Source organism: Acanthopagrus latus, chromosome 5, assembly GCF_904848185.1.
Source record: "Acanthopagrus latus isolate v.2019 chromosome 5, fAcaLat1.1, whole genome shotgun sequence".
Taxonomy (NCBI): domain Eukaryota; kingdom Metazoa; phylum Chordata; class Actinopteri; order Spariformes; family Sparidae; genus Acanthopagrus; species Acanthopagrus latus.
The window spans coordinates 14,615,215-14,630,998 of NC_051043.1; the positions used below are offsets into that span (position 1 = coordinate 14,615,215).

General features: G+C 40.7%; 2 protein-coding genes across 3 annotated transcripts; one reads left to right on the forward strand and one right to left on the reverse strand.

The window, feature by feature from the left end:
• The first annotated feature begins 491 nt into the window (after nucleotides 1-491).
• Nucleotides 492-5,657, forward strand: ptgesl (prostaglandin E synthase 2-like). The gene is made up of 7 exons (XM_037098630.1): nucleotides 492-819; nucleotides 1,836-2,024; nucleotides 2,365-2,420; nucleotides 2,899-3,051; nucleotides 3,383-3,583; nucleotides 3,769-3,886; nucleotides 4,338-5,657. The coding sequence occupies exons 1-7, from the start codon at nucleotides 529-531 to the stop codon at nucleotides 4,464-4,466; spliced, it is 1,137 nt and encodes a 378-aa protein (XP_036954525.1). The 5' UTR covers nucleotides 492-528; the 3' UTR covers nucleotides 4,467-5,657.
• A 679-nt stretch (nucleotides 5,658-6,336) lies between these two features.
• On the reverse strand, nucleotides 6,337-15,568 carry gle1 (GLE1 RNA export mediator). 2 transcript variants are annotated; one of them, XM_037098629.1, is made up of 15 exons: nucleotides 15,481-15,568; nucleotides 13,860-14,102; nucleotides 13,187-13,345; nucleotides 12,655-12,803; nucleotides 12,506-12,566; nucleotides 11,675-11,932; nucleotides 11,288-11,510; nucleotides 10,880-10,992; nucleotides 10,362-10,574; nucleotides 9,892-10,082; nucleotides 9,648-9,777; nucleotides 9,441-9,545; nucleotides 9,084-9,166; nucleotides 8,919-8,982; nucleotides 6,337-7,275 (listed from the first exon to the last, which is right to left on the reverse strand). In XM_037098629.1, exons 1-15 carry the CDS (start codon nucleotides 15,487-15,489, stop codon nucleotides 7,207-7,209), a joined length of 2,070 nt encoding a protein of 689 aa, XP_036954524.1. In that variant the 5' UTR covers nucleotides 15,490-15,568; the 3' UTR covers nucleotides 6,337-7,206. The 2 variants fall into 2 exon arrangements, with proteins under 2 accessions (XP_036954524.1, XP_036954523.1); XM_037098628.1 differs by lacking the exon at nucleotides 15,481-15,568 and adding an exon at nucleotides 14,886-15,080.
• Nucleotides 15,569-15,784: the final 216 nt, after the last annotated feature.

The window sequence follows — 15,784 nt, forward strand, 5'->3', positions numbered from 1 at the left end:
GGATGTCTAAATTAGATGGGTTACCCCCTCTGGAGGTTTTCTGGACATGATCAACAGGGAGGAGACCCCAGGGAAGAAGTTGGACACACTGGATTGATGACACATCCCATCTGGCCTGGGAGTGCCTCAGGATCCACCAGAACACAAGGGAGACATGGCTGAGAAAAGACTCTCGTCAGTTCTCTTTCAACAAGTGAATAAGGACAGATTTGACAGAAACCAGGGGAAAAAAATGATGCTTTATGATCCACAAAAATAAAACTCAGGTGACAGGGAGAAATGGGTACAGCTAAATACATAAAAGTAATTAGATAAATAATTAGAACAATATAGTTTTTTTTTAACTAAAGATCATGCAGTTTACATATAGTACCTATGACCGGTATTGTACTCTGACTAATGCTTTGTTGGCGTTATTATTTTCCTCGGCCCTGTGGCCCCTCACAGCCTGACAGCCTCGACTGAGGGCAACATATCCCGGTGACTTCATCGCTCGCGGTGCATGTTGGGACTTTATGTAAAACCAACATGGCGGCCGCCTGCGCCAGAACGCTTTGTAAGGTCGGCTGGAATATTTTGGAGTCTCCGGTCGCCCGCCGGTCCGGTACCGTCTCCTATTTGGTGGGCAATGTCGGCGCACACGGGTCCAGGAGGGCGTACGGCACCGGCGGGACCGGGGTCCGCTCCAAACTGCTATCCTCTCTGCGGGGAGGAGGAGGCAGGGTGCTCGGCTGTGCCTTTCTGCTTGGTGGAGGTGTGGGTTTATATCAGACTGTGAAGTACAGTGTCCAGCAGCACCTGGCCGAGGAAGAGAGCAAGGTGAGTCCGTTCACTGTGACCTTTATTCGGCCGCACAGTCAGCTCGGTCCGCGGTGTCCCGGTGGTCTCTGAGGGCAGTTTTCCATTGACAGCAGTTACTTAACTTCACATGTCTGCAGACAGGGTCACCTGAATGCCCCGGGGTAACTGATATGCACTCAAATAACTTACTGCACTTAAGTACACCTTACAGCCACTTCTAGTTGACAATTTCCATTTTTATGTTTTTATTACTTATAATTCACTACATTTGAGGAGCAAAACATATTGATTTTATTGAACTTGTCAAGCTTTATACTAGAAAACAAGCTGAATACACCTAAGACTAACACTTTAAGCCCCAAGCCAATTTTCTAGGGTTAGGGTCAGGCAGCTGACGAAAATGGATGGATGGATGGATGGATGGATAGGGTTAGGGTTACTGTTAAAAACCCCAAGGTCCCCTTAGGGTGAAAGGCTTAAAGGGTTAAGGAAATTTAAAATGACAACAAAAAAAGTAACTAGTAACTACATTTATCATTAAAAAAAATATATAGTGGAAAGGAAGAATACAGTTGCAGAAGTTGACAAAATTCAGGTTAAATGAAAGTGCATGATAAAGACAGAGTGTTAATACAGTAATTACAGAATCATTGAACCTGGATAGTAAGTATTAGATGTGGTTAACCAAAACCAACCTATTTCAGTTCCCTAATCTACAGTCCTCTAATGGTGACTGTTTCTCAATGGCTACAAACATAATATATGGATTTCTGTGATGCAATTTTGCTGCTTATCAGGCATTTTGTTAGCGTTAGCACTTGCTGTTACAGTGGCATATTAATCCATTATTCCACAGAGTACACTTTGAATGGCATGTCCTTAACATCAACATCAGTCACACATCGATGACATTTTTTTGTTTATGAGTATCAGTATTTTTGGAATTATAAAACTGGAAGATGTTTAATGCAAGAATCGGTCTCTATGAGATGAGCTCTAATAGCGGTTCCTCTTTCAACGCCTGTTCCCTCCAGGTTCCAGGAGGAGATCTGAAGTTGACTCTATACCAGTACAAGACTTGCCCCTTCTGCAGCAAGGTGCGAGCGTTTCTGGACTACCACGGGCTGCCGTATGAGATCGTGGAGGTGAACCCAGTGATGAGGCAGGAGATCAAGTGGTCGACCTACAGAAAGGTTCCCATCCTGATGGTGGATGGCGACGTGGTAAGGCGGTTAAATCTCAAGAGGAGAACTTTGGCGTCTCTTTCTTAACATCAGATAGAGTTTACAAAGTATAATCACACAAGTGTTACTTTACTATTTCTGGCATTTCCACTACCAAACCTGACACTTTGGGAAAGAACGTCTTTCTTCTGCACCTCAAATATTAATTTGAGAATTTCAGACTTTGTTTAAAGTGGAATAAAAAAATCTTTCTCGATCACTTTGATTTGGAAACCAAAAATGCGAAACAACACCAGAGAGCTGCTTTTAATGCTTTTCCAGTCTAATAAGAACATGCTGTACTTTTTGTCTTTTTTCTTTTTTTTTTGCTCATATACAGCAAGTGAATGACTCGTCTGTCATCATCAGCAGCCTCAAGACATATTTAATCTGCAAGTAAGTTACCTCCCTCATGTGATTTGAAAATATGCTTTCTCTTTTTTCCCTTGTTAATGTTATCCTGGGCAGGAGAACATGCAAAATGCTCCTGGTTATATACAGCTTTAGACAATTGAAGTCATGAATAGATTCATTTTTACACTAGCTTCCGATATATTGATAGGGTTTCATAATGGATAAGGTTTCATTTAGTTGAGTTTTGTTAAATCTCTTCCACCCAAAAAAATAGGGACGACTACATTTCAGATTTTGTTCAAAGCATCCAACAATTATTAAAACATACAGAAAGGTGTCTTTAGTTCTAGTTAGTTAGTTCTAGGTATTCTCTAGAGTTAAGCTGCACCATCTACAATTGCAAATAACCAAAACTATCTGCATGGATTGTTACCACTTGAGAAAAGAAAGAAATACATTGTACTGTGTATTTTAGGCATTGGAATTACTGACCCTTAATATGTGAACATTTGTCATCCAGTAACAAAAGTGTCACTGACATCCTTCGCTGCTACCCGGAGTTGAAGTCGGTGAACAGCAGTGGAAAGGAGGTGACTGAGTACTCCAACAAGTACTGGTTGATGCTGAGCGAGGCCGAGGCCACGGTGGTTTACCCCGAGAAGGGAATGCAAAAGTAAGTCTAGACCTGCTGCTCACACACAGACCACTAGATATCAATTTCATGGCCCAGAACCATCAGTAGATTCTTATTTTGAAAGGTTGCACTCAGTGGCTTGGCTGTCATCCAATGGCTTCAGTTACAACTCGATGTCATAGGGAATTGTTTATATTAGCATCTATACAGACAATATATTATATTAAGTAATATCTGTTTCATATGATTCTGTTTGGCCCACATTTGGTCAGCCTACAGTTCAGTTGTACTATAGAAAAGACCTTTGAGTCTTGTTACTACTATGATGTCAATTGTAAAAGTGTTTTTGTTTTTCTTTTCATGCTGTCAGAGAGGAGAGGAAGTGGCGAGAGTGGGCCGATGACTGGCTTGTGCATCTTATATCTCCCAACGTGTACCGAACCCCCACCGAGGCCCTGGCCGCCTTCGACTACATCGTACGTGAGGGCAAGTTTGGTACTTACGAAGGTTTCTTTGCTAAATATGTCGGAGCGACGGCCATGTATCTCATCTCCAAAAGGCTGAAAAGTCGGTGAGTTACACAGAAAGAAATATCTTACAAGAATCATCAGTCCAGCTTAATTTTCAAAGATGGATGAACTGCATCTCTGGCATATGGAAATGTTTCTTGTAGTTGCTTAATGGGTTCAACCTTTTCTTTTTAAGTCAGTGTTTGAATATCCAAGTGTTCATTATTCTCCTTTTTTGACACAACAGACACAACCTGCAGGACGACGTCAGACAGGATCTCTACAAAGCTGTCAATGAGTGGGTGGCAGCCATCGGCAAGAAGAGGAAGTTCATGGGTGGAGATCAACCCAATCTGGCAGACCTGGTGAGGAAATACACAATTAATGATGGATTTAGGATCCATAAAGATTGATTTCCAGAAAACGTGGTCATGGACAACAAGCAGCTATGTTAATATGCAAACTTAAGGCATATTACCATCCTGACAGTTTTGCATGCTGGTATACAAGGTGTTGATGAATAGTGTCAGTATTAGGTTATAAAATGTCAGGATATTGGAAATTAGAGTGTAAACTGACATCTTTGAACAGCTTATCGCTCCATGATGGTAAACAGATTTTAAGATGTCCTATAATGGCCAGTCTACATAGAATAAACCTGACATTTCTCAACCTTGCTTGGTGTCTCTCTATTTTTCCTCTAAAATTATTGTTGTGCATAGTGAAAACCGCAGCCTTTTACGGTCTCACCTCAGTGTTTAAGCGATTTCAGATTTTTTTGGGGTCACATTTCCCCTGTTTTTCCTCTGTCTACAGGCAGTGTATGGCGTTCTCAGAGTGATGGAGGGCCTGCAGTCATTTGACGACATGATGGCGAACTCCAAGGTCAAAAACTGGTACAGACGCGTGGAGAGGGCGTCGCTCAACCACGAGGGCCGCAAGTGAGTCGGGCGTGAAGGAGACTACAGAACACGTTCAGCCTCAAAATGACTGAACAGTGAAACCCCCAGAAAGACAGTGACCCACAGCATCAGGAGACAAGAAGTCCTGATTGTGTAGTGGCTATTTCAGTTTGAGAACGGTTATTACTGCCCAGATTGATTTCCTGCCACACTATGAGTTTAAACCTGCTGATGTGTATGAACAAGTTAACTGTAGACATTTATGTAGAGAAACAGATTACACACATGAAGATACTGTTGTCATATATCAAACTGTCTATTTAATGATCAAGCTGCTTCGTGGAGGAACCATCAAGTCTGCTCCTTATTTAAGAGTGTTTTACTAACCTCTGCTGGTTAAGTGTGGTAACTGCAACGATATCATTTTGAAACATTCTTGACCAAGACAGCAAAATCACTTTTTCACATTTTGGGGAGGTGAAAATATATTTTCCCCTTTAATAGTTAAATATCCTTGGAAACAAATTTCAGGCCTTGAATTGGTGTCTCAAAAGTAAAAAAAAAAAAATGTTCATCAGAAATATTTTGCAGTCCCCATCATGATCAAATAATGTACTTTTGAAGCTGCTCATATTTCACATACAGTACTATATATTGTTTTGTGTAAAAATCTAGACTGACACAGTCAACTTCTGTGGTTTTCAACCAAAGATCGTAGGCTTCAACAAGGACTTCCAATTGTATTGTAACTGTGAAAAATAACTTGTGTATTTTTTCTCATAAATTTGTCAGTTCTAGTTCTCAATTTTAAATGGGTACAACTGAAAAGAGAAACATTCGGAAGTAAAAGTTAAATATAATTTAAATTACATTTAAGGGCAGACGTGTTTCCCTAGGGAAAAAAACCCTGCTCCTTTTTGATTTTCTTCTAGGTTCAGTAATTTCTGTGTAAACTTGTAAATGAAACCATGAGATCAGGTTCAGGTTGAGATCTGTGGCATCTTGGTCTCTGCATGTAACTGATCAAGGATCCGTCTGGCAGCAAGAAATCGATTGCTTATCGCCTGTCGTTCTCTTTGGGGTAAAAGGAATTAAATTGTTAAGAGCTGGTGAGCTGCCAGTTTGAATGTTCTTAATATGCAAACTGCAGATCAATTTCTGAATTAATTGTGTTAAAATTAACTCAATGTGCATAGTTGTAAAAAGGTAAAATAAAAAGGAAACCTGGAGTTGAGTTTTTGTTTGTTGTTATTGTTACAGCTGTGCTGTACAGAATTAGTTCTGGGTGTTTATCTAAAACAAAACTACGAATATATAAAACAGCATTCTTTAATCACACACATGCATCATGCGTGTAATTACAGTACATGATGCAGAGGCACATGTACTTTTCACTCCAGTGCATTTACTTGATGACTCAGTTTGCAGATTAATACATTACATATTTTCATTAATGAAGGAAAGAAAGGACTTAATTGATCGTGACTAGTAAATTCACAAGTTAACAGCGTATAAAGTAACTAAAATGACCTCCATCTTTACCTACTGCAACATTAAAGCAATGACACATTTATGAATCAACAGATATTTGTGTACAATTCTGAAATATTCTGCATAATTAGTAATTTTTCATTTGATACTTAAAAGTTCAAAAGCTTTAAAATGTAATTAACACTTTTAATGCAGGACTTACTTCTAATGTGTTATTACTACCAAATTAAAAGATGTGAGGACTTCCACCACTATCAACCATCAGTCCAAAAAGCAAAGATGTTTAATTTAAAATGGCATAAACACAGAAATGCAGAGAATCTGCACATTTCAGAAGCCTAAATAGTCATTTTCCTTCTTGGAAAAAAAATGAATTTTGCTTTTCAGAAAGGCCAAAAAAAAAAACCCAAAACATTTCCAACAAAATGCTGATGAGATTTTATTTCAGGCAATTGGTTTATGGATTACATTCATTGAGGTTATACATTATATAAAGAAAACACCTCAAATGACTGCAGGAACAAAACGCACAGTGTTCCACTTTGAAGCATGAGACAGATTTCTGTTTCAACATGAGGACAATATTTGTGTTTCTCAGCATATTTCTAACTCTGGGATAGTCTCCTTCACAATGATTACACTCACAGTTCAGACTACAAATCTTTGTTCCACATGGTGGATTTATAAAAGAAAAAACACAATAAATAGCAAGATTTAAAATGATTCAACATGCTTTTGATTTGAACAGCGACTTGATAAAAACAAAAACCGCAGTGATCCTGTGGTGAACAAGAGCTTTAAGACCTACAAGGATTACAACATAAACAAAACAGTGGAGAACTTAACTTGTACAATTCAGCCTCAGGCACTTTACAAAAGTACATAAATGATGAAGTCCTGTATATTTTAAAGCTGTTAAGAAGCAGAAAACTTTCAGTGTTTGAACGACGACACCCAGACAACCGACTGAACGGATGTTGGGAGGATGGAAGTGTTGGTGAGATGGTGCTCTCAAGAAGTGCTCCCTCCATTGTCTTAAGGAATCCAGCAATAAAAATGCCCTTCCAAAACAGTTTCCAAAACTCTTCAATATTTACTCTGGACTATATTCAGAGGCTGGACTCCTCCTGGCTCAAACGGATGTGACAACCACCTTTCTCCAGAAGCAGCTTTGATATTTTTTCCCCCTCGTCTCCCTCCAGCCACAGAATGCACAGTTTCCCAGTATCAGACCACATCCCTTCTTTATTCAGTCCTAAACTACATCATGCAGCAACATCCATCTTCCTCCATCACGTCCTCCAGAACCCAGAGCTCAGCTGGCCTTTGGGTGGATCGATCTGGCGGTTCCGCAGTGACGTCTGCAGGTGGGAGACAATAAATCAAGGAAACAAAAATTGAGATCATTAAAACTAATCAACGTACTTTATAGATGTATATTTTTCTATTAAATATAATTTAATTTATTTTATCATTTTATTTTATTTAATTTTATTTTTATTTTTTACTTCTTTGTTTCATTACTTAAGTTATTTTTCACATTATACCTTGGTCTTTATTGCCCACTCTATTAAAACGTTTTCAGGGTATGTACCATTCAGGGGTCTATAACTGCATTTCAATATTTAATCCTTAATGTATAACAGCAAAGCTGAACATGATTCCTTAAAAAGGGGCACTATGTAGTTTTGGAGAAGAATTCAAATTCACAATTTAAATGAGGTAACAATACAAACATTTTTTCCATAACTTAATAAACAAGTTGTCAAGTCAGAGGAAAATAAGGTCCCCAGGACATTGTTCGAAGCTCGAAAGGTGGCAGGGTCCGCCACAATAAACAAATTATAACAGTATGAAACTGCGCTGTCCTTTAAAGGCCAGACTGTTTATTTAGTTTACTTGGTCATGAAAACAAAGCAAGTTTGTTTATTTAGTGTGTTTAGGAATAATAAAAGAAAAAATAAATAAAAATGTTGTCAATTAAAAATCTTTCTCCTCTGATTAAAATGTCTTCCCCACAACAACATAGTGCAGCTTTGGAAATTATTACAGACAGATACAGTCCATATGTACACAGGTATTTCTTATAATTAAGCCTTCTTGGCCTTCTCTGACCAACTCTCTTGTTTTAGGTCACTGAAGACTGACATTTTGGAAAACTTCTACGACGCCAAAGATATTTAGAAATTCAGTTTTCGGTGTTCACGTCGGACAGAAAGAGATTTTTGGAAATGATGACAGAGACACAGTTATCAGTGTTTATAGAATCATTGGTAAACGTGAACTCTGAGTATCTGTTATGATATTGGAGTATTTGAGTTTGTATGTTGATGGAATGGATTTTATATGACAATACAAATGGCTGGCTGCAAAGTTTTGCTGACAAAACAGCACCTTCAGTATCCCTGCCTCGTGGGGATATGCATATTCAGATGTGTTCTTATGGACAGATGAGAAGAGAAAATGTCTGCATGATGTCAATTCACAAAAAGAAAACATCTAGATTTAATGCAGTGCTTCTGACACACACACAGGCTTGTCAGATATCTCTTGCTCACATATGGAAGTTAAACTAGTAAAATCAGAGAGGTGTTGTGGTGCGTTTCCATCCAAAGTTTTCAAAGTCCCCAGACGTCACTGTGCAGCTACGTTTGAAGCCCTAAAGCTTTGAAGCCTTTTTCAGCACAAATATAAAGAAAGCTTCATCCGCCCATCACTTCTGAAGAAGCCTTTTACACCTTGTGTTTCAAACTGTCATCTTCACAGAAACTGCTGTGATATAAATAAAACTGAACTTTGTGGCACAAACAGACCGGCTGCACCTTTTATTTCTTGCTTAGGAGTGCGCAAAGTAACGTTGCCTCTTTTTTTTCACTAACACTTTGAGGAAGTGGCAATCTTGTTTGAATAAAACCAGTGCGAGCAACAAGGCTGTGACCTTCTGAACCTCAACAAGGGTACAGTAATTGTAGGTGTTTTGGCTAAGGAGTGTAGTTTCAGTTACCTCTAGAAACTGTTTGAGTCTGATGACCGAGCCCATCTGTCCAGTGGTGGTCACCGCTTCAATTCTGGAGACAGCAGAGAGACACATTCAACCCATCATCATCAGAATGAAGTTAAACTGCTGGAGAAACACTCAGCATGTTTTGAATCTAAAATGAGTGTGTACCTCTGGAAGTATTCATCTTTAAGGAGCAGGATGAGCTTCCAGAACTGAACCTGATACTGCCTCATCAAAGCGTGACCACAGACCTGAAGGACACATGAACGAAAAGACAATAGTGAAGTTCACATGCTGAACACACACTTACACCCACAGCTGCTTTCACTGAACACAGGCTTTAAGAGTGACAAGAGCAGAGACAATCTCACTCCCTCTCAGTGAGCGGAGCAGCTCTGAAAATTAACCCACATTGATCGTAGCATACTTAACTCAAGACAAATCAATAAACAGATAGAGATGCACCAACTGCAATTTCCTTAGATGATACATAGAAAGCCGTTCTAAAATAGGCACAAGACTCACCTCAAGAAAGTCGAACAGCAGCGTAGCCGTGATGTCTGCCAGAGGCTCCATGTTGAGCATCTGAGCCAACCAGCGCCAGCCATGGTTCAGACCGTGAGGAGCAGACTGAAAAACATTAGGTATATGAGTCAAAGTTATAAGATGGTTAAGTACATTTTTAAATGGTGCTTGGGACCAGCCAACCAACAAAACAGGGACAGTTTTTACCCCCTGCTTGGAGCCATAGGGCCACCTCAGCTGGATAATGGCAGCGTAGAGACGAATCATCCCAGACATCCTCTTCAGGAAACTGTCCTGACCTTCCACCCCGGTGTCGTGCACACGGTAACCAAGAATCCTGATGAGTGGAGGATAAAACACTTGACACAAATCTGTATACTTTACTGTTTTTGTGATTGATCAAACATAATAACTGAGTAAAAGAGGAGTGACATGCGTCTGTCTCCCAGACCTCTGATAATCTTCCACTGTTGTGCCTTCCTTCATCGGCGGGTAGTGTGGGACTGCGTACGGACATTTGGTGTGCAGGTGGGCCAGGATGAACTCTCCCACTCGAGGGTGCAGCTCCCAGATGCCAGAGGCCACGACAGCAATAGGAAAGGCAGCTTCGTGGTGGGATGCAACCTCCTCTTCTCCTTGTTTCTAAGAAAAGTTTGTATCAGTTGACTTCTTTTCTACCAATAATCAAACATCCGCCCCCAAACAGTGATATAAACTTGGAAGCTGGAAATATGTTTGTTTGTTTTTTTTGCTAAATAAATGACAATCATTGCAGCACTAATGCCAACTGTAATGCTACACCATGACATTTTTAAATCAATGATAATGACTAATAGAATAAGCACTTTTTCCATAACGATACTGCCTTTGATTTATTCAAGTTTCTGGTATGATATATCGAACTGCACCATCTGGACTCACCACAAACTTCTCAGCTAGTTTATAGCTGACGAAGTCAAGGCCCTGTGGATGGTGGGAGGTGGAGACGGACCTCCCCCCCGACACTACCGCCCGCCCTGACAGCAGCTTGTCAATCTTGTCGAAGATTTCTCGGAGCTGCGATCCAGAGTTGCTGGAGATTTGACTGACAGGGATGGTGGCAGCTTTCTGGAGCTCCAGCTTCAGCTTCTTTAACTGAGTCCAGAGAAGAGACATGAAATCACCTGTACAGAGTGCTGCCCACAAGTGAATACTGAAAATGTTAAGGAAGTTTCACCATCAATGAGTTGTTATCCTGCCGCATCAGTACTTAAATATCACGGCTGGTTATTGAACCTAAATACTCCGATTTATACAGAAAAACTGTCCGATATTCAGACTGGATTTTACTTTGGCAAAATTCTTGTATTGCTTGATCTATATGTGAAGAAACTCCTGCTCTCTGCCTGCAATATAACTGGTAGGATTTTAAACATTCATGCACAGAGTCACACACTCACCTGAGCATCTTTTGTGGTACTGAGTTGTTCGATGGACTGAGCGCACTGAGCAGCCGACTCCTGCAGCTCCTTGTACCATTTCAGCGTGCTCTCTTCAGCACTGTTTTGTAGCCCTGATGGACGACAATAAGCAAAAATTGTTTTTAAAAGCTATACATTTAATTACATTTTAACTGAAATGTGGTGATAACTGTTCATAAAAAAAGGACCATAGTGTCAGTGCTGTTGTACTTTCAGATCAAAAAAACTCATTCATCCCGGATTATGGGTTACTTAGACAATTTCCTCCCAACTGGTGGCATAATCTTCAATAAATTACGGGCAAATCTGTGAGGGAACGTCAGACTACTGGGTGATACTGATATGTGGTACATAGTATATGATTCCCAATCAGAACAATTCCCCAACCTTTCCTCTTGGCCTTCTCTATAGCCGACTGCGCCGCCTTCTTCTGCGCCTCCTGCTGTGCCTGCAGCTCCACCTGCTTCCTGTGCTCCTCTTCCTGCTCTTGCTCCTTTTTCTTCCTCTCTTGAGTCTTAGCGACCTCCTCCTGCATCAGCCTGATCAGCGCCCGCATCTCGTGAAGGGCTCGCTCGGCCACGGTCATGTCATCCACGCTGGGAAACTCTCCCTGAAGAAGACAGGGCAGGAAAGGTTACAAAGAGTATGAGGAGTGGGACGATCCTCAGAGATCAAGATACAAAATACAAAACAAAGTGACCCCAGACTTCCATCCTGTCAGTGTGGGAAGGAGCCTCGACCCAAACCTAAACTTTACCAATTAGTTAAACTGACCTCTGCAGTCTTTCGCACCACTTCAGACACCTGGGAGCACAGCTGGTTCCCGCGGGTGCTCAAGGAGTTGAGGCTAGCTGCTGGGAGATCAGCTTTGGTCTGGCTGGACGGATCCAGCAGCTGGTTGAGCTGCAGGATCTCCTCCTGGATGGTGTTAAGGTTACGGAGTCGTTCCCTGCCCTCAGCCTGCCGTTGCCGTTCGAGCTCTGCTTCACGCACACGCTGCTGCTCGGCCTCTCTCAGCCGCAGGTTGAGGATCTGATGCAGAGGACGATGAAGAAAACTCATTTATACTTTACAGAATATGCAGTTTCTAAACTTGTAAACAAACAATACTGTCCCAATATTAATCAAGCATCTCAGAATCAATCCCTGAATTTGAGTTACAAGTGAATCTTGGACCACAGCAGTCCGAACTCAGAATGGAGCTTGATTATTTTTTAAACTTCTTCCACAGAGAAAAGGATTACTCCTAAAATAGGGCGTCAAATTGGTGTTCTAAACAGTCTGTGTCTCAAAGTTTCTGCAGGTTTCAACAATATTATTTCAGAACTTTACAAGACCATTAAGAATGTAATTTAAGATTGAATTTAAGCCCATACAGGCGAAGAAGGCATGAAGCTCCAACAGGTTGATTTATACCTGTCGAGGTTGTTGGTTCAGACAAACTCAACTGTAACAGTTTCAAGCTGTGATTTCCCCATAATTATAAGTTGTGAGGACATTTGTTTCGGTGATAAAAGCATGATCTCTTATTTGTATCACATCATTCAAAGATTTATATTGTCACTCACACCAGTGCCACATCTACAAGTGTTCTGATGATCGTACCTTCATTCTGTGTCGTTGCTCTTCCTTCAGCTTCTCCTGACGGCCGATGCTCTCTTTAGTTCTACAATAAAGAAAGTTGACAAACCAGATGACAAAACATTTCAGAAATCTTAAACCATAAGCCTTGGATCCTTGTCAGCGGCTCTTACTCTCTGTCCATCATGTCCCTCATGGTCTGGTACTCCTGCCTCTGCTTCAGCTCCATAAACTCCTCAAAGCGTTTCAGCTGCTCAGACTCAGAGCTCGCCACCTCCGCCACCAGCTTCTCCTGCATTTCCTGCCGCAGTTTCAGTGCCATCTGAGAGCACAGATTTAAGATGTCAGTCAGGTGAGACTGCAGAGCTTCCCCACTGCATGCTGGGTTATTCCACTTTATATAAAAACAGGTTTTATCCATATACCAGGGCCCATATGGAGAAAACAACCAAAAAATAGTCTTAAAAAAGGCCATTAACTTTGACTCGTCAAAGAACTGTTTGCAAACAAGTAGGACCAAGTCGGTTGTGTAAAGAAGCTTTAAGTAACTTGAAGGAAAATTGTCCAACATCATGAAGCATGAGTTCATGAGTTTTTATATTAAAACCTGTGTACATCTGTATAGAACATTACATACCCAACATTTTCTTATCACACAGCAATTAAGTTGACCTCATGGGATAATTAACAATCGCAGTTTCTGACCTTGGCCTTTTCTCGTTTTCCCTCCTCAAATTTTATAATCAGGCCTGCCGTCTCCGTGGCTTTTGGTGACAGCAGGGAAATGGTGGGTAGTGATGCAGGACTGGAAACTTGGCTGATATCTGCCTCTGGGTCACCATCCATCGCCTCATCACTAAGCGCCTGCAGCACGTTGAAGAGGCAAAAAAACAGTCAGAAATGAAGTGAAAATGAGAAAAAGTGTGCAGCTGTTCTCACAGGAAAGCCTAACATCTAGCTCCACAGAAATGTTAAATACTTTGTTGAGGAGAGTCAATACTAAAAACTTTAACAATCGCATCAGTGGAATTAACTTCAATAGCAGTTCTAACACAAAACATTTCACAGCAATACTTTCAAAAATATGTCGGCTTTAGACTGCGTTAATATTTAGATTTCATGTCCTGTCCGAGTAGTGAGCCTTTACCCTAACTTTCTGAAACCAATATGGTAGTACAAAAAAAAAAAAGACATTTTGCTGTTGGATTATATCCAAATTTCTAAATATACTGTACATTTGCTCTGCGAATGCCAACAACCACATACAAAACTATTACATGAACTCTTCCTTAAACATAACAGAAAATAGCATGACAAGCCTTCTTCTCACATACAAACACATGAGGAAATCTGCATGTAATCAGGACGAGGGACTTGCCTTCTCACTCTCGGTCCTAGAAGGCCGGGCTGCAAAAAGCGCTGTGTGCTTGGCGTTGATGTCAGAGATGGATCCTGCAGAGGAAACTGAGGCGGACACCTCCTCAGAGAGGCCAGGACTGGACTCTCCGGAGCTGGAGCCCATGAAGCAGGACTTCTGCAGGGGCGAGGAGTTGAGACGCTGCAATATGACCCCAGAGTGCGATGACAAGCTGAGGGCCTCTTTGCAACCTGCCAGAATGTCCTGGAAGTAAGCAAACACATTAAACCTCAAGCATACTTCATATATACACATGGAGCTTGTTTAATGTTTGAATGTATCAAAGATTTTAAAAATTCTTAAGAGGGGATGAACGCGCGCACACACACTGATAAGCCCAATGATTGTATTTGATCACAGATCCTTATGATAAAGAAAACATCCTGACAATTAAGCAGAATAAAGTACTCAAATAAGTACCAATACAATTAAAATACTTAATTACAAGTAAAGGTCCTGCATGTATTGCATTCATGAAGTAAACGTACAGCATCCAATATACATTACCCAAATGTTAAACAATCTGTCTACAAGAATGTGTCTTAATGGCTGATACTGACTTCATACTGATTAATCAACACGCAAATAGAATTGTAATGTTGTAGATGCTCGAGGTGGAGCAAGTTCAGCTACTTTTAATACACTTTCCAACCGGGGGGGTCACAATTTAAATCTGAAGAGATGGGGTGGGAGATGTTCTGCTACATAAACATGTTTCCTACTCTAGTTCAAACATGAGTCAGGCTGAAAGAGTGAAGAGAAATTGAAAGCGTTGAGTAATTAAAGACGGTGCTTCCTCTTGCTTGTGCTCCTTATTATAAGTCTGTATTACGTATTTAATAATGCAGTGAAACAGCTAAAGGGTCACTTTATTAAATGAATTTGTCAAGAGTATGTAGGTAAAGAGGCAGGACAGCTTGGCCTTGCTTGCATTAACTTACCATTAGCATAGCCAGCTAATGAGTTTGTTAGCTTGCGTTAACTCACCTCTCCCCTTTCCGACCAGTACGGGTCGTATGTGATATTTGCCTTTGATGAATTTTTTAGTGCCTGTAAAGTTTCCCATCGTAGCTTTTCAGAAGGCATCACGACAGAATAGAAAACAGAACCCGAACTACAACACGACACTGGAGGATAGAGCTAGCGCCAGGCTAACTTTTGAACAGCCGGATGAGGTTACATAAATTACAATCCGACGAGAAACAGCCCGCCCACTGCAGCGACGTTCTGGGCTGGGCCATGCTGTTCTATGTTGTTCTTGGTTTAGCTGACTTGTTTCCAGGGCATCGCTGACAAAAAAAATCTGAACCTTGTAGTCTTGTAGTAACAACACTTATTTTACTTTTAAAGTTTTTTTTTTTTTTTTAATTTATGTGTGACCAGGTTGTACAATGGGGGTCACTACATCTTTGTCATCCCTCAAGCAGCCCGTCTTGTTTAAAATCTGACAACCCTTGTGTGTTAACCACATCCTACGTATTCAATTCCTTACACACTTACAATCTGATATCAACTAATACCTATATGTTGAATACAAGTGTAAAAGCGATTCACCAGTATGCATTTCATGTAATAGTTTTACCTGGTCCATGCTGCTGTGCTACCGCAGGCTTCCCCTGACAACCCACTTATAAATGTTGACATTCAAATGAAGATGTTGTTGCATCAAACACATGGCGATTTGAAAACAGACAAGAATCATTTCGGAAATTTATGTCTTCAACCATTTTTATTTTTGTGCTTGAGCAAGAATATCTTGAATCTGCACAGTTCCAGAAGGCTTTCAGCATAGGAAAAGAAAAACATATAGTTTGGTCATCTCTTTGTAGGTGTTGACAATAGGTGTATATATATTTATCACCGCCTATAGGCGTGTGTGTGTGTGT

Excerpts from the sequence above, each read along its gene's own strand:
- ptgesl (XM_037098630.1), top strand. The coding sequence starts at position 529 with ATGGCGGCCGCCTGCGCCAGAACGCTTTGTAAGGTCGGCTGGAATATT. Across the intron at positions 2,421-2,898 it reads AAGACATATTTAATCTGCAA|TAACAAAAGTGTCACTGACA; the intron begins GTAAGTTACCTC and ends TTTGTCATCCAG. Across the intron at positions 3,052-3,382 it reads CCCGAGAAGGGAATGCAAAA|AGAGGAGAGGAAGTGGCGAG; the intron begins GTAAGTCTAGAC and ends TCATGCTGTCAG.
- gle1 (XM_037098628.1), bottom strand. The coding sequence starts at position 14,984 with ATGCCTTCTGAAAAGCTACGATGGGAAACTTTACAGGCACTAAAAAAT. Across the intron at positions 13,346-13,859 it reads CTAGGACCGAGAGTGAGAAG|GCGCTTAGTGATGAGGCGAT; the intron begins GCAAGTCCCTCG and ends AACGTGCTGCAG. Across the intron at positions 10,575-10,879 it reads GTACCACAAAAGATGCTCAG|TTAAAGAAGCTGAAGCTGGA; the intron begins GTGAGTGTGTGA and ends CTCTGGACTCAG.